At 46.8% G+C, this 20,913-nt stretch overlaps 3 protein-coding genes across 3 annotated transcripts in view; 2 read left to right on the top strand and 1 right to left on the bottom strand.

The window, feature by feature from the left end:
• lmx1al (LIM homeobox transcription factor 1, alpha-like) overlaps positions 1-6,027 on the top strand; it is a 19,277-nt gene extending 13,250 nt beyond the window's left edge. The window contains exons 4-9 of the mRNA XM_056577581.1: positions 2,202-2,434; positions 2,838-3,001; positions 3,240-3,317; positions 3,741-3,858; positions 3,973-4,128; positions 4,225-6,027. Coding sequence (XP_056433556.1) covers positions 2,202-2,434; positions 2,838-3,001; positions 3,240-3,317; positions 3,741-3,858; positions 3,973-4,128; positions 4,225-4,385 — 910 coding nt within the window. The 3' untranslated portion in view covers positions 4,386-6,027. The remainder of the gene's footprint in view (positions 1-2,201; positions 2,435-2,837; positions 3,002-3,239; positions 3,318-3,740; positions 3,859-3,972; positions 4,129-4,224) is intronic.
• A 425-nt stretch (positions 6,028-6,452) lies between these two features.
• LOC130371879 (coiled-coil-helix-coiled-coil-helix domain-containing protein 5) lies at positions 6,453-7,792 on the bottom strand. The gene is made up of 4 exons (XM_056577751.1): positions 7,667-7,792; positions 7,369-7,509; positions 7,079-7,230; positions 6,453-6,838 (listed from the first exon to the last, which is right to left on the bottom strand). Coding segments are annotated over exons 1-4 (333 nt in total). The 5' UTR covers positions 7,669-7,792; the 3' UTR covers positions 6,453-6,800.
• Positions 7,793-8,098: 306 nt separating this feature from the next.
• Positions 8,099-20,869, top strand: atp13a1 (ATPase 13A1). The gene is made up of 25 exons (XM_056577417.1): positions 8,099-8,617; positions 8,953-9,042; positions 9,761-10,024; positions 10,477-10,632; positions 10,762-10,831; positions 11,036-11,142; positions 11,228-11,357; positions 11,507-11,562; positions 11,708-11,834; positions 12,212-12,349; positions 12,464-12,584; positions 12,981-13,138; positions 14,566-14,741; positions 15,056-15,166; positions 15,324-15,449; positions 15,913-16,021; positions 16,231-16,424; positions 16,676-16,772; positions 16,894-17,120; positions 17,711-17,825; positions 18,981-19,177; positions 19,486-19,628; positions 19,721-19,832; positions 19,925-20,068; positions 20,231-20,869. Exons 1-25 carry the CDS (start codon positions 8,267-8,269, stop codon positions 20,339-20,341), a joined length of 3,630 nt encoding a protein of 1,209 aa, XP_056433392.1. The 5' UTR covers positions 8,099-8,266; the 3' UTR covers positions 20,342-20,869.
• Positions 20,870-20,913: the final 44 nt, after the last annotated feature.

Raw genomic sequence — 20,913 nt, forward strand, 5'->3', positions numbered from 1 at the left:
TTAGCCGCGGCAGCTGCGTTTGGGACAGAATCGCAGATTATGGGCTCTAGTGTGAAGACCTGGCTCCCTCTGCACTCTCTCGATCTGGGCAGCGACACCTTCCTGTCCCCCAGTCAGGGTGCCTCGACACTTCTGTCCTGTAGTCACCACCTCCTCCTCCTCTTCCTCCTCCTCCTGCCCCGACCCCGTACTACCCCTCCACACACACACGCACATGCGCACACACACACACACACACACACACACACACACACACACACACACACACACACACACACACACACACACACATACACACAAACACAAACACGCACACATGCGCACACACACACACACACACACACACACACACACACATAGGCACACAGGGACGCACGCACATACATACACTAACACACAAGCACAGAGGAACACACACACACACACACACACACACCACACACACACATAGGCACACAGGGACGCACAAGCACAGAGACGCACACTCACACACACACACAATCACCCAACAGGCATACGCACACACGCACGCACACACACACACACACACACACACACACACACACACACACACACACACACACACACACACACACACACACACACACACACACACACACACACCACAGGCACAACACGGGCACCAGCACACAAACACAGGTACACACACACACACACACACACACACACACACACACACACACACACACACACACACACACACACACACACACACACACACACACAATTAAGCAAATAAACACACTCACCATATATTTTTTAATAGTGTCTATGGAAAAAATGTTTACACTCAACACATTATGAAATGTTATTTTAATAATAGTATAACATTTAAAAGTACCTAATTTGTAGAATTTAAATAAATATCTATAAATATATAGGTGACTGTTTAATTACGTCTACCCACGCTCTGTTATTAACTTATTCATTTGTATGTATAGGTATGAAATGTAGTAAAGATACTGTGTGTGTGTGTGTGTGTGTGTGTGTGTGTGTGTGTGTGTGTGTGTGTGTGTGTGTGTGTGTGTGTGTGTGTGTGTGTGTGTGTGTGTGTGTGTGTGTGTGTGTGTGTGTGTGTGCTGGTGCCCGTGTGTGTGTGTGTGTGTGTGCGTGCGAGTGTGTGTGCATGCATGCATATGTGTTTCTGTGTGTGTGTGTGTGTGTGTGTGTGTGTGTGTGTGTGTGTGTGTGTGTGTGTGTGTGTGTGTGTGTGTGTGTGTGTGTGTGTGTGTGTGTGTGTGTGCATGTGCGTGTGCTTAGGGTGTGCATAAGTGAGAGGGTAGAGATTAACCCCATGCTATCCCCAATCCCTGGTTATGAGTTTACAGCGTCTGTCTGGCCATCGCACTGTTTAAACAACAATCTAATTAATCCTGTCTTTATTAGTTTCAGTGAACTGGGGAGGCAGGCTGGGAGGGCACAAGGGAAAACTGGGAATGCTGGCAGAAAACACTGGGAAGGGAGGGGCAGGGAACCTGAAGGACCAGGATGAGAGGTATTCACTGGTGCTACTAAATATATGTGCAGAGCTGCTCTCAATATGGAGACATATTGCAGCTTTAAAGCAGGCTCCCGGGGAACAGAACGGGACAAAAGGAGGAGAGGGGTCAGGGTCAGAGAAAGGAAAAAGTATTGTCTTTTTCAATTCAATAACGTGAATTCAAGACCTCATTATTTCCATTTCAATGCGTTTTTTCTTAATCCTTAACCAAAGAGAGGAACATTCAAGACGATTTCTCTTCACATAAAAAAACAACGCAATTGCAATATCAGAATGGCACCGAGCATTATTACCTGCACTGGTTAACTACTGCCCCCTACCGGCGGGGAGAGGAAACTGTCACTTTTGACAAATGTAATTCCTGCGAGCAGATGTTCAGCATGTTGCTCTGTGGATTGGGTAATGTCGCTTCGACCTTTAATTAAGTGACTCCACTAATCACCACAAGCATGGCGTTGAAAGGGAAAACGTGTCCCATCCTCCCGTGTGTGTTCCTCTTTTATTTATTGACACTCCTATAGGCTACAGTCTCTCTCTCTCTCTCTCTCTCTCTCTCTCTCTCTCTCTCTCTCTCTCTCTCTCTCTCTCTCTCTCTCTCTGAGACCACCACTCTTGCCCATGTCCTCCACGCATCCACATATCTCAGGCCAACATGTCGTCCGTCTCTCCCCCATTCCAGGCTGTTTGTGAGGAAGTGCAGTGCGTGCCTGCAGGTGATTGGCCGCTCGGAGCTGATCATGCGCGTGCTGGGCCAGGTGTACCACCTGGGCTGCTTCAGCTGCTGTGAGTGCGAGCGGCGTCTGCAGAGGGGCGATGAGTTTGTGCTGAAGGAAGGCCAGCTGCTGTGCCGCGTGGACTACGAGAAGGAGAGGGAAATGCTGGCGGCCATCAGTCCCGCCCCGACAGAGTCAGGTGCAGAAAAAAGGATTCCTGCGGTCGACGCAAACCACAAAAACACACAAACCACAAACACGCACCCACGCTCCACACGGTTGGCCGTGCGATGTTGGATATAGATTTCCGTGAACTCCAAAAGCAAAACTCCAAAAGGTCTTTCCAAAGATATTTTTCCTTTCAGTACAGTTGCATACATACATATATGTCCATGCAACATATGTTTATTTATATATATATTCAGTATATATTCACCAGTTCAACCCCCCCCCCCCCCCCCCCCCCCGCCCCCCAAAACCACTTTACCCACCACAATCTGCCACAGCAGTCCACTGTAAAAATCTCATCTGTTTTTCACACATTCCCACACTCACACTAACCCCCCCCCCCCCCCCCCCCCCCCGTTGACTGTGTCCTCCAGTGAAGAGCGAGGATGAGGACGGCGGCGGCGGCTCCGGCGGGGGGAAGGGCGGCGACGAAGGGAAGGACCACAAGCGGTCCAAGCGGCCGCGCACCATCCTGACCACGCAGCAGCGCCGAGCCTTCAAGGCCTCCTTCGAGGTGTCCTCCAAACCCTGCCGCAAGGTGAGGGGACCCCCCCAGTAGCTAAGGAGGTAGAGCGCGTCGGCTGGTAACCACAAGTTTGCCAGTACGATCCCCGGCTGACGCCGCCGTCGGTGTGTGGATGGGCGAATGTCAGACCATCTTGTGAAGCGCTTTGGATAGAAGCGCTATTTAAATGCACTCCTTTAATATTGATGTGGTGGCAGAGGGAGGAGGAGGAGGAGCGACGGTGTTAACGATGGAGGATTGTCTACTGCAGGTGAGGGAGACTCTGGCCGCCGAGACGGGACTGACGGTGCGGGTGGTGCAGGTGTGGTTTCAGAACCAGAGAGCGAAGGTGGGAGTTGCGAAAACACGTGGCGGATGTGTGGCACATGCACACACACACACACACACACACACACACACACACACACACACACACACACACACACACACACACACACACACTTACATACGCCACACATACACACACATGGACATACATACACATAAACATGAATACACATTCACGCAATCAAAGACAATGAATAAAAAACTGCTTTTGATGTCAGTTTTAACCTCACCATTTCATTGTACGCTTTAATAAGGTTTAGGTGTGTTTTTGTATTTGAATATGATTGAACTGAATCGTTGTTTTTTTACCGCAACGTTAATTACATTTTTTGACTTCGAATACCTTGAAAAGCGCTATATGAACAAAACGATGATTAGCATTATTGACGTATTAACGTTTGGATTCATGTGTCGGGCGCTGCAGATGAAGAAGATAGCCCGTCGACAGCAGCAGCAGCAGCAGCAGCAGGAGCAGGAGCAGATGGCTGGGGGCCGGCGGGGGCCCAACAGGGGGGGCCGACAGAGCAACGATGACAGCGAAGGTATAGCTACTTCCCTACCTTTCATGAAAACCAACTGAAAGATCTAAGCAGACGAGGAGTTGAGCTAGTTTCGTATTTTTATTTTTATTTATTTTTATGTGTTTTTTTTTAAAGATGGCTCCAGTACTCACGGGATGGACGGGCTTCTGGGGTATCCCTCGTTGCCACGGCAGCAGCTTCTGGCCCTGGACCCCAACATATATGGAGGGGAGCCCTTCAGACACGGGCTTACACCTCCTCAGCTGACCAATGAGCAGCTCCACGCCTATGGTACGACTGTGGTGTTAGAATTAACATTAAACAGGCCTGTGGTTCTTTCTTTTATCAGTTATTCACATTTCCCCAAACTATCTGTCTGTGTCTCAGAATCCGAGACGGTGTTCCACGATCTGGACAGCGACGGGAGCCTCGGTCACCTTGGCGACTGTCTCTTGGCAACAGGGGTGGAGAGTGGTCTCCTTGCAGGACGGGTGGGAAACCCAATCGACCGTCTCTACTCCATGCAGAACTCCTACTTCACCTCCTGACCCCTGTGAACTCTCACCCTTTCCCTACGCTTCCGCCTTTCACCTCTCAGAGATGCAGCTAATGGAGTCCGTCCATCAACATGCCTGTAGGACCACTCTTCATGAACAGCCTACACCCAAATACAAACACAAGCTTTTATTCCAATCCCAAATCATCAAATAGCAAATAGGCAGGCAAAGAGTGTGCTCGTTTGAATACACATTGCGGTAGTATAGCATTACCACAATTGTATAAAATCGACACACAAATGTATAAGTAGACACTGAAATTTTAAAAGACCTCAATTTTATTGTTTGTTATTTATGTTTATTCAATGTTATCAACCATAGAGGTATTAAAGCACTTTTAAAAACAAAAGAAAAAACATAAAACACTTGGTACGAGATGTTGGTACAAGTTATATTATGTATCTTTAAATTATTGGGGATAAAACGTTGATTTAATCAAACTCTTTACTTGGTCGTCGAAGCAGGGTTGAAGAGAAATTCAAGAATCTAATTAGATAAGTAGATTACAATTGTTTGATAACGTTGATGGTGGTTAGGTATCGTGTACTCTGAATTGACCTTCATGGATAGGGGTAGAATTGTGTTCTCAGGTTAGTGTGTATATTCGTGTGACCTGAGTCTTTCACTCAGGAAGGTATGCTGGAAAGGATGGATCTCAATTTATTTTCCACAATGGTCAGAGTAAAACTTTTGTAAGAAAAAACAACAACAACAACAACAACACAATAAAAGCTTTCTAATGTCAGTCTCCAATTAAAAACAGAGATAAAATCCAAAGCTTATTCTTTAACTTAAAAACAAAATAGTTCAAGGCCAAAACGGATAGAATAGAAACCAATCACGTATAGGAAATACTACAGGGTAGATTGAAGAGCCTTATACGGAAACAGGGTCGTGGTTCAGGAATAGACACTTAATGGTTCCCTCTTCTTGTATACCGTGTTCACAAAATAAAAGTAGTGCTGTGCTGTAGTTTGAAGACAAAAAGGCTCTCCAACTTCCTAAAGTCGGGGTGTTAAGCACGTGATGGTGTGCTGTCCTGTAATATAAATGTGAATATGACTGTATGTTCGCTACTATTACACTTTTTGACACTTTAGTTGTTTCTTTATTTAGAGCATCTCCTGAAAGAAATTGTTGTTGTATGACATTTTGTATCTTCTAGTTCCTCTCATATTCGACAAATACTCAAATTGTAGCATGATATATTGTGTGTCGCAATATAGATCGGAAAAGTGTGGTTTGAAGTCATAATGGACGCCGAGCTTTGCAAAAAGAAAAAAAAAATCAACATAGCACAGGAGCCAGACTCTCCCCTCCTCTGGTTCAGGAATATAAATATATTAGGATTATATTTGTTTGATTTATCGTGCTATAGTGATTGGCTACAGCTTGTAACATTATCCTTTATGGCAGTATGTTTGTCTATGATCACTGATTGATGGCATTCATGCAGTGATTATTTTATGTGAAAGTAACTTATTTGTGTGGTATTAGGCGAGTTTCTGCTATTTTAACATTTTTTGGGTTTTGTTTAACAGGTGATGTGATTTGAATGTACCGTTGCCATATCTTCAAATACAATCGGCAATCACATTTCTGAAGTGTTGCTTCACTTTTTTGGTCCTGAATGTTAGTCCGATATATACGCAGGAAAAAAAAAGTGTTCTTCCCCTCAGCATTTAATAAGTCATCGAGCAAAGTATCCTGTTCCGCTCTGTAGTCAAAGGGCCCATAACTCAACAGCCTCCCTCAGTAGTCCCTCTGATTAGATGTAGTCACTAGACAGACTCCCTCCCCTCCAGAGACTCCCTGTTGAACAGTGACCGGCCTAAGAAATGTGTGGGAGCTAAAAGTGCCCAGTTTAATATGTTGCTGTGATTCAGGCTGGCATGGAGGGAGTGTAGGGAGTAGCGACACACATGAGTTACGTTGAAACCCCACCAGGGGTTAACCCAGTGAGTAATACTTCGGACATCCATTTTGATTAAACTATTCGACCGAAGAAGCAGAGAAGTCAGAACAAAGGTCAAATCGTAAAAAATAAATATACAATTTCATAGAAAATTATATTTTTATTGGTTGAAATTTATCGGAAGAAAGGGACATACAGTACTGTTTGTACATATTCACATTAATGTTGAAACTTTGCCCAAAAGATTATGATATGTGTAGGCAGAAATGCACCTTTGTTGGGCCTTTTGGCTCACACTATTAAAACTGCACTTAAACTAGACCTACCAACAAAGCTGCCAAGGCTAAGCTAGTACTGTGTTTTAGGTGACATTGAGGTTTACATCATTAAAGTACATAGCATAACTGGGCTGAATTCATTGTTGACAAGTCCTTCCTTGCCGCTGTAAAAGACAGTTCTGGTCATAGAGGGGTGAACGTAAGGGGGGTCTTCTAGGTAGGCTGAGGTACTGGGGTCTCGATTGTGGCTTCTGCTATGGAAATCAATAAAGCAAAAAAAAATCACTACAGGTAAGGCAAGTTAACTTGAGTCTTATATTTACTGGTGTCCCTACTCCCATTGGATATGGGATACATTGACCTTACACACACACACACACACACACACACACACACACACACACACACACAAAAACACACACACACACACACAAAAACACACATGTGACACATGCACACACACGCACACACACACTCGATTGAACGCTCACCTGCTCCACTGAGATCGACCGTCTCCGCGCAACCCAGGAAACGTGCTATGTGTGGCTGGCAGGAGGTAGGGTCGGCTTGGTTTTCCCGGAGACAGTGCTCAAATTGTACAAATTCTTTCGAACAGCTTGACCTTATTTTCTGGATCACTGGGCTGGAATGAGAGATTACCAACAAATAAAGTTGATTTATTAGTGCGTGTGTGGTGTGCGTGTGTGTGTGTTGCAGGGAGGAGGGGAAGGTTACATTTTCCTGTTCCACAGCAAGAAATACACAAGGGTCATCCACTTACTGTGAAGATGTGCAGTTGGCGACCTTCATCTTGAGTTCATGACAGTGATGCTGCCATGTCGACGGGTTGGAGGCCACACAAGACCCATATTCCTCCATCTCTTTTTGGCAATACTTTGCCGTAATATTCATGGCAGCCTGCCTAGAAGGTGACACATATGTAGGTCAATTAATTCCGTTTATTACTAGTAGGAAGTTAACTAATACATTTTCAGGCACTTTGGACAACATACAACATGCATTTAGAAAATATAAATTCACGATGACATTCGTTAATAATTTAATATTTGCTTTCTTACATGATTGGGATGATAACTGTGGACTTGGCAGTCGTAAAGAATAAATAGCAGAATCAAGGTTATAATAACGATATGGTTTCAGCATGTGCAGCCATGTCTGTATGTTCACTGCCGTATACGCCTCCTTATGAGTTCATTGGAAGAGATGGTTGGATTGTACAATTCTATTGGTTTGGTTTACGTCAGTTTTCCATTTAGGCCTGCCCCTTTTTGTGACGGTTCCGTTTTCTTAAAGGGATAGCATATCGCCATATAACCATGTTCTGCAAATATATTCATTATTATTCCATCTTCATAGACACGTAAAATAAATATTACGGTCCTCTATACTAATGTTTATAAAAAATAAATACGGAATTTTGTGTTCTTGCTTGTCTAAATGAGATTTCCGGACTACGAGCTATGGCTACGACAGCAAAGAGGACTCTGCGTGATTTGCGTGGTGACGTGTGCGGAAGCAGCAGTAAGAGAACAAGTTATTCTGAAAACGAATTTGAAGGCTGGAGCTGATACTACACTGGGCAAAATTGGATCTACATCGAATACAGAGCGAAGGGGGTGGTGGCGGTTAGAGGGGGCCCAGAAAGTGAAGAACGCAAAATGAATGAGATTCCTAAAGGGGTGAATATGGTTACCGACGGCATACAGGAGTCGGGTGAGCTTCAAATGGCCCCCTCTATGAACCACAGCCATGACAACGGGACGAACGATGATCTGGTTAGCTCTGTGACGCTGTACAGACGAAGGCCCAGGCTTTTCCATGGAACAGTTCTTCCATTTTTCGTTGTTCTGTATCCCGGTTGGCTTTATGCATGGTTAGGCGTCTATGGTGCCTCCGAGTATCCCGAGGCCGGCCTGCTGGCGCTAGCGGCAATCGGGATCGCGCACGTCCTCACAGCGCTGTCTGGTTATTGGTCCGTGCACGCTCACTGTTGGCTCACCTGTTCTAAGGTATATATAAACATATTGTTACATGCAGGAATCAACAGTTGACAGTCTCTTACAAATTGGGGGTAAAATAACGAATGTGGTGTTGTAACTTTTAATCAGTTAATAAATATAAAATGATGTGATTAACAGTATATTGAAGTAATTCGTGGTGTGATTCATTTGTATAAAAGTAATACATAACATGCTAAATCGTATATTATATATTCAAATTAAACTCAGTGACCATTTATAATTGGAAGTCCTTGAGACAATGTGGCTGACATATGGCTCCCGTCAAAGCTTCACACGGATAAAGGTGAACTGCATATTAATAATCTTTTTAATTACTTCTTCAGGAACAAGACCCTCAGAAGGCTACGCTTGCAAAAGTCGTGCCTACACCCAACAATGGTTCTGCAGAGCTTGTGGCACTTCAGAGAGACCAGGTCAGTGGTCTTCTAAATTGCACACTTCCTGGTTCAAATTATCTCGATTCTGAACAGCTATTATTAGCCTTTTTTTTTTGCATACACATCCAAACATGCTCTATTATATATCTCTCTATATCTACAGACGCCCATGCCATTTTCCATTTGTATTTTCCCTGCCAATGGAATTTACACAGAAAACAGCGTTTTTAGTTTCCCCAATTACCATGAGTAGTAGTAAGTGGAGGTTCCACTAACCGGGGCCAGTTACCCATTTCTGTTTAAGTAATAGAGACCTAGTCCATAGTCCAAAACCTTTTTCTGTCCCAGTGCTCTGCCCCGGTCCCTGACTGGAGGAGTTAGTGGTGGAGCAGGGCGAACGCAGCAGCACGTAAGCCGAGCCGATTCAGGGTCATCATAGGCTGCGTCGACAGATGATGATCCTGGGTGATCTGACAATCAGACTCCCATTATAAGGCTGCATGTCTAATGGATTTGTCCACAAATCTCCCAAGCACAACCTATGTAGGAAAACACTGATGTCTCATCGGTCTGAGGCGATTGAACCTGAACATGCTACGTGCTGTCTGTCTATGCATGGGAACCGTGGGTGTTTACAATAGCGATGGAGATTTAGAATCTCCATTACATTCTATATGGGAATGCGTCCGTTGCATCACCGTCATCATTCTTCCATCCATTTGCGATTCCCAATCGTCCTTTCTCTCCCCACCAGGACGACGCCGGCGAGGGCATCCTGTCCTTCGAGTTCCAGAAGATCCGCTACATCTTTGACGACAAGGAGAAGAAGCTCTTCCTGCCCGTGGCCTTCCCCATCAACCACGCCATGGGCTACTTCCAGGCCTGGCGCGGCTACCAGGAGGAGGTGGACCTGAAGGCGGCGGAGAAGCGCTACGGCACTAACCGCGCCGAGATGATGGTGCCGGACTTCCTGGAGCTCTTCCGAGAGAGAGCCACCGCCCCCTTCTTCGTGTTCCAGGTGGGTTGAGGTCGAGGGTGAGTGGTTGTTCTCGTTCAGTGGTGTCGTATCAGCGTGGCATCCAGACCCATGGGTTGATCAGTGGTCAGGGTTACTACACAATAACAGTCTTCATATTACGACTCATCCTGGTTCACTTTCGTTTTAATCGTGTGATGGTTCCTTGATACTTTTTTAGTTTTGGGATATGAGTTTCTGATACGCCATGATACAAATACACAATGGATGAAGCTGATTGATTTCCGTATTGTGCACTCTGCAATGCATTATAAACTGTTTATCTTAATCTTTCATTCAGAACTGTAATATCAATCGCTATCATTGTAATCACATAAAAAATTCAAAACCTAAAAAAAAATATATTTACATTAAAGAGCTGTTTGCAATCCAGAACTTTGTTGAGAGTGCAAGCTTTTCCTGTAATCCATGGAGTTTCCTCCCCCCCTCTGAAGGTGTTCTGTGTGGGGCTGTGGTGCCTGGACGAGTACTGGTACTACAGTGTCTTCACGCTGTTCATGCTGGTAGCGTTCGAGGCCTCCCTGGTCCAGCAGCAGATGAGGAACATGTCTGAGATCCGTCGCATGGGGAACAAGCCCTACATGATCCAGGTGGGCACTGGGAGATCTCCACATTCAGTTCAGGCTCAAATAACAGGTATTTGGTTGGATATCTCCATGTATTTATGATGACGATATATAAAATGTGTTGCGTGTGTGTGTGTGTGTGTTTTCCTGCAGGTCTACCGTAACAGAAAGTGGAGACCTGTTTCCAGTGATGAGCTTGTTCCCGGAGACATTGTCTCTATAGGTATGCTTCCTTCCTGTCCCGTTCTGCTGGTACATTACCTTCCCTCCATACATCGTTTCTCATTGACTGTGTGTGTGTGTGTGTGTGTGTGTGTGTGTGTGTGTGTGTGTGTGTGTGTGTGTGTGTGTGTGTGTGTGTGTGTGTGTGTGTGTGTGTGTGTGTGTGTGTGTGTGTGTGTGTGTGTGTGTGTGTTACCTCTCCCAGGACGGTCCCCTCAGGAGAACCTGGTGCCCTGTGACGTCGTGCTTCTCCGGGGCCGCTGCATCGTGGACGAGGCTATGCTGACCGGCGAGTCCGTCCCCCAGATGAAGGTAGGAGGATCGATTGATCCCTCCAGATGGATCAGCCACGTATAGGACTCGGGTATAACTTTTTTTTTTTGGATTGATTCTGTAGGAGCCATTAGAGGACCTGGACCCAGAACGGATCCTGGACCTTCAGGGGGATTCCCGTCTCCACGTAATCTCCGGTGGGACCAAGGTGGTCCAGCACACACCGCCCCTGAAAGCCAGTGCCGGTCTCAAACGTCAGTGTCTCGTTCCAACATGCACACTAAACACACCTCTTTGTATGCAGTTAATACCTGCATCATACACTGCATACTGTCGCTACCTGTATTCGGTATCTTGAAAAGATGACACTCCTGCTCATGGCTGGTGCTGTTCTACATTGCAGCGGTGGACAATGGCTGTGTGGCCTACGTTCTGAGGACAGGCTTCTACACGTCCCAGGTGAGCCGACCAAACAGGGATCATTACCTCCCCTGTGAATCAACGATGCACTACGCTGATTCGTGCGAGGTGTTCCACTGCCGACACGTTTTCTGCGATTCACGCGTCAGGCGTCACATTTGTATCCACTGTAAATCGTCTCCAGGGTAAGCTGTTGAGGACCATCCTGTTTGGTGTGAAGAGGGTGACGGCAAACAACCTGGAAACCTTTATCTTCATCCTCTTCCTCCTGGTGTTCGCGATCGCTGCGGCTGGCTACGTGTGGATGGAAGGTGGGACTCGCCACAATGTGCACCCGTCCTTTGAACCCAATTCTTGAGTCAATGCAAGCGTTGCCACAAATTAATTTATAAAGGTACATGAGGAGACCATGTCTGGAATTGAAACGTGTATAGTACAGCTTGAATAAGTCATTGAGGCTCTCTGGTCAAACCAAATAAGCAATGTTAGCTTTTACGCAATTTTAGGGGTTTTACGCACTGTATTGTCTATGGATTTATTTTTACTACAGACTATCATAAGAGGATGAAGAAGAAGAAGAAGATATTGGCTTTTTTTTTTATGTTAAAGTGCTCGTTGAAATTGTCATTCTGATTAAGCCTGTAGGAATATAAAACACGTTATTTTGTTACTTTTTGATTTGCCTCAGGGACCAAGGATCCCAGCAGGAACCGGTACAAGTTGTTCTTGGAGTGCACCCTCATCCTGACCTCCGTGGTGCCTCCCGAGCTTCCCATAGAGCTGTCTCTGGCCGTCAACACCTCCCTCATCGCCCTCGCCAAGCTCTGTGAGTCCGCCTGCTTTGCATGTCATTTGAATGGTGGCACTGGGGGGGATGATGGCTGTGGTCCCTCGGCTGTGATCCTCTGAAAGACTTTAATTCCTCTTCCCCTGTTCCCAGATATATTCTGTACGGAGCCGTTCAGGATACCGTTCGCGGGCAAGGTGGAGGTCTGCTGCTTTGACAAGACGGGAACGCTGACCAGCGACAGCCTCGTTGTTCGCGGGGTGGCGGGCCTGAGGTATGCTTCACATGCCTAATGTGGGATTTGAGGGGGACAATAAATTATGTGAGTTATCATAGTGATGAATGATGAAATCATTACTTTGGCTGGTTTTGGAGGGTGCATTGTATTAATGTTTTATATTATAAGGCATTCAAATCTTAACAGACAATATCTGCCTGAAATGATTAATAGGTGCTTCACTGGTTCGTTATAAAATGAACCGTAAACAGTGGTAAACTGTTATTACTCTCATCATATGATTCCATCTATGCTCCTCTTTTAATGTGCAAACCCATGAATCTCAAAGGCCGGCTACAATACCACGCCTGGATCCCATCCGTTGACGGGACATGACATTACGTGTTTGGTTCAATTGCATTGTGTTTAATGACTTCATGTCTGCGGTGACAGAGAGGGGAAGGAGGTGATGCCAGTGTCTGAGATCCCAGTGGAGACGCACCGAGTGGTGGCCACCTGTCACTCACTCGTCACTCTGGATGACGGACAGCTGGTTGGAGACCCGCTGGAGAAAGCCATGCTGATGTCCGCCGACTGGAACCTGACTAAAGGTACAAGCTGCACGCCATTTTATCCATAGCTGTGTTCGAAATCGTTCCCTATCACGGATATAGTGCACTATATAGGGTGCTTGCCATTTTGTAGTGGTGTTCAAATTCTCAGTGGTTAATTTCATGCACAGTGGACTTAAAATACCCAAAATTTGAGTGTACATACGATGTTCCCTACATGTTACTTCCGTATACCACAATGCAATGCAGTCGTGTTTTTCCGGAGGAAATGTCAACAATTTATTTGGGATTTAACATAGATAATGTAACATTCAAAATGAATTAAAAAAACCTTGATCAAGGAAATGTAACATTCGACATCGATACAACCTCCAGCTTTCCTCGTGAGTGCCCGGTTTGTTTACATGATATGGGCGCATCTGTCTGCGTCACACAAATACCCGGCGCATTTACTGACGCAAATGACGTTTAGAAATGTTCAGCTTAGTGTCTGAATTCTCGTTTGTTCGTTCCCTATATTGTGCACTATCATGAACACTATATAGGGAATAGTGAGTGAGTGAATAGGGAACGATTTCGAACACAGCTCATGTCTCAAAGCAGAGAGAGCACAGGTGCAGCTCGTCAAACTAATTGCTTGATCTAATTAGGTATGTCTCTGCACTGTAGTTGACTAGCCCTGTTACCTGTTTACTCGTAGTTAGTTGCTGTTTACAAGGCTTGTACATAGCGATGTCGTATCACAATGACCACCGCCATTTTAGGAGCAATGGAATGATTGTCATTTTGTTGGAAGCAATGAATTTTAGGTAATTGTTTAGTAATACCTCGTGAAATGATTTGTCCTTATGGGGAGACATTGTTTTGTCTGAAACTGCCACAGCGTTTCTCCCGTGAGACGTAAGCCTAGGTTAGGATTTATTTGCATTAATTCTGTAATGGACAGTACTACAACTCTCTTGAGTCCTCTCAATGTGGCAGAGCATTACAAACAAAACAACAATGATGTATTCTGATGTAGAAGCCCCATTAGATGTACTTTATTGATTAAATATTAACAGGCCGGAAATAAGGAGTGTCAGAGCAGAAAGTACTAGCCGATGATGGATCTTAAAAAAAACAACAGAAATGAATAAAGAAAACATATCTGTCCAGACTGGGGCACTGGCATATAGAGATGAAACATGTACATGTATTAAGGTAACAAGTTTGCAATGTGTGTACCCTGCTGTAACATATCACTATAAATATGGTGAATACACCATCCTTGTAGTGATTGGCTTTAGAATGAGGGAAGGTAACCTGATGTAGTAGACGTAGTGTTGGTGCCAAAGTATGAACCCCTTTTGTTTATGTGCAATTAACATTTTGAATACAGCGGTGCAATCGTGTATATAGTGTGTGGGTGTGTGTCTGTGTCTATATGTCATACAAACGACTGACCGAACCTCTTTCCCTGTGACCAGACGAGAAGGTGTTCACGCGGGGCATCAAAACCCAAGGGCTGAAGATCCACCAGCGCTTCCACTTCTCCAGCGCCCTGAAGAGGATGTCGGTGCTGGCCTCGTACGAGAAGCTGGGCTCCACGGAGCTCTGCTACATCTCCACCGTGAAGGGTGCCCCCGAGACACTCAGTGGGATGGTGGGTTGTCACACACACGGAGAACCTTGCATGGCGGGTTTCGTTTTGATAACGTAGGTCAATCCGTTAACCAGGCACTAAAAAAATAGAACATAGCTAGAATGAGATGCTACACAATGCTATCTTGTTGTGTTGGAATGGGTTAACCTAGCAATTGGAAATGCTTTGCACTTGTTTCTATGCGATAAATCGTGATATATTGTTTCTCTTTATTCTGTTAAATGTACGTAGTGTAAGTCACTTTGGATGAAATGCTAAATGCCCTGAATGTAAATGTTGACATCACCATCCCTGGTCCTGGCTTGTCGCTGTAGTTCTCTGAGCGTCCCGCGAGCTATGACGAGGTCCACAAGGAGATGTCAAGAGAAGGTGCCCGGGTGCTCGCGCTGGGGTACAAGGAGATAGGGCACCTCAGCCACCAGCAGGTACGGCTTTTGTTTTGGCTCTGCCTCATACGTTATTATATTTCTCAATGCTGGTATGAGAGTGGTTTTAATCAACCATCCTATGTTGTCACCGTGGTCCGATCAGACTCGATGTAAACAGAGGGAAATGATTAATCGCTGTGTGTGATCGGTGCAGGTCCGAGAGATGACTCGGGACGGGCTGGAGTGTGACCTGCGGTTCGCCGGCTTCATGGTCGTCTCCTGCCCCCTGAAGGCCGACAGCAAGGCCGTCATCAGGGAGATCCAAGAGGCGTCGCACCATGTACGAAAGCTCCTTCCCTGACACACGCATGCATAAGGACGAGACAAAGGGACATGGTCGTGAATGGGTCGAGTTTGTTGATGTTAGGGCTGGGCGATATGGAAAAATGGATCGTAATGAAACTCATGGCGATTTTAATATAATATTCATAAATATCCCTACGATGCTCATAAATGGAAAGTACCTTCAAAACAGTCTGACTGAGGGTGGTTATATGGAAGTACATGGCAAATTGAAATATGGTATCAGACCTAAACTAGTTGTACTTTTTTCTCTGATTGATAAAACCTTAAAACTGATCATAAGTGCACATCTTCTTGTCATCATTAATATAGACTATATAGGTAAGTATCGCGATAAGTTGACATCTTCAGTTCACAAACACAATACCTTTTTCAAAGACGGTATACCAGATGTGTAATCACCGCCCAGCATTAACAGTCCTTTTATCTTCTGTCCGTAGGTAGTGATGATCACCGGCGACAACCCCCTCACCGCCTGCCACGTGGCCAGGGAGCTCCACTTCATCCAGAAGGAACACACGCTCGTACTGCAGTCAGGCCCCGGTCCCGGTCAGTACCCCAGGGCCTCTACTCCCATCACACGTTCACAGGGAAACCCGTTCAGCACACGCGCTAAGCTGCCAAAGCCTGGAAACGAAAGATATCCATGTTGTGATTGAGCATCATCATCTCCATCATTCATTCATTCATTCTTCATTCATTGGGGCCCATAACACACTGCTCTACACCGCCACTGACCGGGTGTTTATCTCCTCCAGGCGAGTGGCAGTGGGAGTCCATCGACGGCAGCGTGCACGTGCCCCTGCCCCCGCCCTCTGTGGACGAGTTCATCGAGCAGTACGACCTATGCGTCACCGGGGAGGGGCTCGCCCGGCTCAGCGCCGACACCCGGCTCCTCAACGCCCTGCTGCCTCACGTCAGGGTGTTCGCCCGGGTTAGCCCCAAGCAGAAGGTGGGTGCGGGTGGAGCGAGTGGCGCCGTAGGGTTCTCGGGGAGGATTATGAAGCAGAAGCCATTGCAGTCGTTCCCTTGTCTTTAGTCGAATTGAAATGGGTAACGCATGCACCCAAACCACATTGAAACCTAGTATGTCGTGTCGTAGGGTGGTAAAGAGGTCTGGGTCAAGGGCCCCTCCTACGGTCCATTATATTCTTAAGTGTTTACGTTCTCTGTCCTGGCGCCGGGTGGCGGTCCTCCTCGCAGGAGTTTGTCATCACCAGCCTCAAGGGCCTGGGCTACATCACGCTGATGTGCGGGGACGGCACCAACGACGTCGGCGCTCTCAAACACGCCCACATAGGTGAGCGTTCGCACACGCATCAAACCCCCGGTGAAACCGACCGACCTGAAGGGGTTGATAATGAGCATTGGAAAACCAACCCCCATTGAAGCGTGGGCATTGAAACACAAATCGGAAACAGGTGTCGCGCTGTTGGCCAACGCTCCCGAACGCATGCCGGAGAGGAGGAAGCGTGGGAGGGAGAAGGAGGTGGCGGCGGCGGCGGCGGCCGCAGCGGCGGCGGCGGCGGCGGCCGCAGCGGCGGAGACCCGATCCATGCCGCCGGTTCCAACCTCAGGCAAGATGAGCTCCAGGGCGGCCAGACAGAGGATGATGGCCCAGCGGGAGGAGCAGCTCGCTGCCCAGAAGGTGCGTCGGCTGGAGCAGGTGTATGTGGTGTTCAGGTTGACTCCCAGTTCACAGGATGTTGGGTTCACCACCATTTTTGCAGTTAGCCCTTGTGCAGAAGGCTTACTCGCTACCTGTTTATTAAGGGCACGGATATAGAGAAGATTCACCGTCATTCGCTGTGGATTCAAACGTGATGGTGAATCAATACTTGATATGTTTGTAAATTTCAGGCCGGAGAGTCACTCAAATCAAGATGTTAATGTTGTATGTAGCTATTCACAATACTCCAAATCAATGAACGAAAGGGACAGACGTTAATATATGGAAGTAAACCCTTCAGGTACAAATCACGTTTATTAATGTATTAACATTTTTTATAGTGCCGGGCTGATTGCGTTGGTGTGCTCTCCACTCTCAGAGCTCATTAGCGCCCTGCCATTTCGTAAACACTATATCCTCATTGCCTGTCCCATACCGGCGGACGCGCTGATGTATCTCGCCGAAGGGACGGATAAAGGCGCTTGTTATGTGCCCGTAGCAGCACGCCCCCGGGTGCCGTGTAGAGCTGTAGTGCACGTTACTGAACAACAGGGGTCGTGCTGTTGCAGGAGCGGATCAGCCAAGTGCTGCGGGAGCTTGAAGAGGACCAGATCCAAGTGGTGAAGCTGGGGGATGCCTCCATCGCTGCCCCCTTCACCTCCAAACTCTCCTCCATACAGTGCAGTGAGTACCGCCACAGCTTCTCCCCTGTGTTTGGCTTCAAGTCCGATTTATAGCTAAGACATGGGTCTCTCTATGCCTGGGCTTGCGTTTATAGATCTGTGTCTGTGATTCTTGAGTTGTCAAATGTCTCTTATACTTATAATTTTAAAGGGGCTGTAGCTTATATTAGAGCTATATTGTGATTGAGAGTTTAGAAATGCCACAGCCATCTGTCAGCCATTAGTGAGTCAAATGCGTGGAGAGAATGTGTTTTGCGTTGACTGCGCCTGCCTCCGTGTGAGCCAAGTTTGATTTAAGCCTGTTGCAGGCCCATTCATCAGTGCATCTAGCAATGTGTTCCACACATTGCTACCTTGGCAAAACACTCACGGCAGTCAGCTCTCCACACATTGCTACCTGGGAAGGGGGGGGGGTTTTAGGACGTGGAGTCTTGACGGGGGGGGGGGGGGGGGGGGTGTGCGTTTCGCGTTTGCTCATTCGCGTAATCGAGCAATCGCGCACAAAATACATTTCAATGTGGATCGGCCCACTTCCCGATCTTCGGTCCCTGCTGCAGAGCGTATTCAAATGGCCGGCCCAACGGGCTGGGGGTCTAACACTGTAATATATATATAGCCTAAACTATAACCGCATTTCACATTAATCACAAATATCCCGCTGCTTCGGGTTTTCCTTTGTAGGCGCGTTGAGAGGAGGCGCGGGCGAATCCGCTGTCAGTGCGTGCGCAGTGTATCAGTGATACGCGGGTTTATCCAATAAGTGGTATTGTACCCGAGCACCATTGGCATGTATACGCGCCTGTCTCTGTGTGCCTGTGTGAATGAGAATGACAATGACAGGGAGAAAGAGTTCAATGCGTAGATGAACGAACGGAATGATATTTATTTTTCAAAATCGCAAAAAAACAAAAATAATCAATTTGTGGCGCTCGGTGTTCATTCTGTGGCGCTGTCCCATACATAGACCACACATTGGTCTATGTATGGGAAAACACTCACGGCAGTCAGCTCTCTAGGCCAAACCGGTGGCCTAGTGACCCGACCCGGGAGTATAATTTGGCCTGTTAGTGTGTAGAACTCTGCAGAGTTGACAGATGATTCAGGACGTCTAGTCTCCTCTTCTGACGCTGGGTGACCCTCTTCTCTTCTCCCCCAGTCTGTCACGTCATCAAGCAGGGCCGCTGCACTCTGGTCACGACCCTCCAGATGTTCAAGATCCTGGCTCTCAACGCCCTGGTGCTGGCCTACAGCCAGTCCGTTCTCTACCTCGAGGGGGTCAAGTTCAGTGACTTCCAGGCTACTCTGCAGGGTCTGCTGCTGGCCGGCTGCTTCCTCTTCATCTCAAGGTCAAAGGTGAGACGATGTCATGAAAATAATTCTTCTTTCTTTTATTGTCTTTTTTTATTTTTTTATGCAGAGCATGCACCGACAAGAAATAAAGGCATGCCAAGTCACTTAAAACCTGGTTAATACGCACTGGTGCATTGATGCAAAGAAACCACCGTAAAATCCAACCAAATCCCTGATTATTTTCAGAATTTCATCAGCCATTTTCATCATCGCAATTACCGCAAAAAGACGGGGGGGAAGGCGTTCAAAGCTGATCCGTCCCGGTTCGTGTTTGGTTGTCATGTTCTCATTCTCTCCCTCCACACGCACAGCCACTGAAAACACTGTCCAGAGAGCGGCCCTTACCAAACATCTTCAACCTCTACACGGTGTTGACGGTGTTGCTGCAGTTCGCCGTTCACTTCTGCAGCCTGGTGTACCTTTACAAGGGAGCTCAGAGCAGAAGTCCGCCCAGGTGAGCCACACTCACACCAACCGTGATCACACCCTACTTCATAAGACATGACGTCACATTTGTCTGTTTTTTTTACTTTCTTTCTCTCGCAGAGCGGAAAAGTTTGCCGACCTCTATAAGGAATTTGAACCCAGCCTCATCAACAGTACAGTTTACATTATGTCCATGGCCATGCAGATGGCTACGTTCGCCATTAACTACAAGGTATTCATAATCTATTTTTTTTGTATGCATTGTAATGTGTCCCACATGTCTCCATAGTGTTCCGTAACAATGACCTGCTGTGTCGGTTATAGGGCCACCCATTCATGGAGTCTCTGACCGAGAATCGCCCACTACTGTGGAGTATCGCCATATCGGGACTAGCCATCGTGGGACTGCTGTCCGGCTCCTCGCCAGAATTCAACGAACAGTTTGCTCTCGTAGACATTCCAATGGACGTAAGAAAAAAAAACACGCATGTCAATATTGTAATATTTGCTATATATTTCTGTTCAATGTATTGTCATTGTTGTCAGCCTGGAATAGAGAGGTCCTGTCGTGTTCACTGACCCCCCCCCCCCCCCCCCCCCTCCCCCGCTACCTCTTGTTCCCCCTGGCAGTTCAAACTCGTGATCGCCCAGGTCCTGGTGGTGGACTTTGTGTCAGCTCTCCTGGTGGACCGTATCCTACAGTTCCTGCTGGGCAAGGGAACTCTCCGGCTGCCTTCCTGAACTCATGCCCACCACGACCACATCCACAAGAACCGCTGCCCTTAGCAACCGTGCTGTCGAAGCGGAGCCCCCAAAAAGACTTTGGAGGAGAAGGAGCTGTTGTGATTTGGAGCCGTAAATGACATATGGACCAGAAGCAGCTGAGGCGGTCATGATGGTGAACAATACTGCACACTCCCAAGAGTACCTCTTCTTCTTTTGCCCCCGCCCCCCCCCAACTTCTAATAGAGTTCTTCATTAGCCCTTTGTTTTTGCTTTCTATTTTTCATGCTTTAACCCTCTCCTGGCTCCCATCCCTCCCTCTCTTTTCAACATTTCTGTCTTGCTTCCTCCTCACCCCACTCCTCTTAACACAGAGCCAAGAAGACAGCAGTATTGTGTGAAATGCAAGACTGAGTGTCAGCCAACGTGAAACCTCCGGGCACACAATAAAGGGGCATTCTCTGAGAGAATTGCAAAGCATTTGTATTTTTTTGATTTCTCTCCTTGATTTTGTAAAAAGATAAATCTGTTGCATAAAAATACTTAACAAACAGTGACCTGTATCTGTCTTTTGTCATGAAAACCGTATA

The sequence above is a fragment of the Gadus chalcogrammus genome, chromosome 2 (genome assembly GCF_026213295.1).
Source record: "Gadus chalcogrammus isolate NIFS_2021 chromosome 2, NIFS_Gcha_1.0, whole genome shotgun sequence".
Classification (NCBI taxonomy): Eukaryota; Metazoa; Chordata; class Actinopteri; order Gadiformes; family Gadidae; genus Gadus; species Gadus chalcogrammus.

Coding starts and splice junctions, on each gene's coding strand:
- atp13a1 (XM_056577417.1), top strand. CDS start 8,267: ATGAATGAGATTCCTAAAGGGGTGAATATGGTTACCGACGGCATACAG. Junction 8,618..8,952: donor GTTGGCTCACCTGTTCTAAG/GTATATATAAAC, acceptor TTACTTCTTCAG/GAACAAGACCCTCAGAAGGC. Junction 10,633..10,761: donor ACAAGCCCTACATGATCCAG/GTGGGCACTGGG, acceptor GTTTTCCTGCAG/GTCTACCGTAACAGAAAGTG.
- LOC130371879 (XM_056577751.1), bottom strand. Junction 7,231..7,368: donor GCCAACTGCACATCTTCACA/GTAAGTGGATGA, acceptor CTCTCATTCCAG/CCCAGTGATCCAGAAAATAA. Junction 6,839..7,078: donor GGTCGATCTCAGTGGAGCAG/GTGAGCGTTCAA, acceptor TTTCCATAGCAG/AAGCCACAATCGAGACCCCA.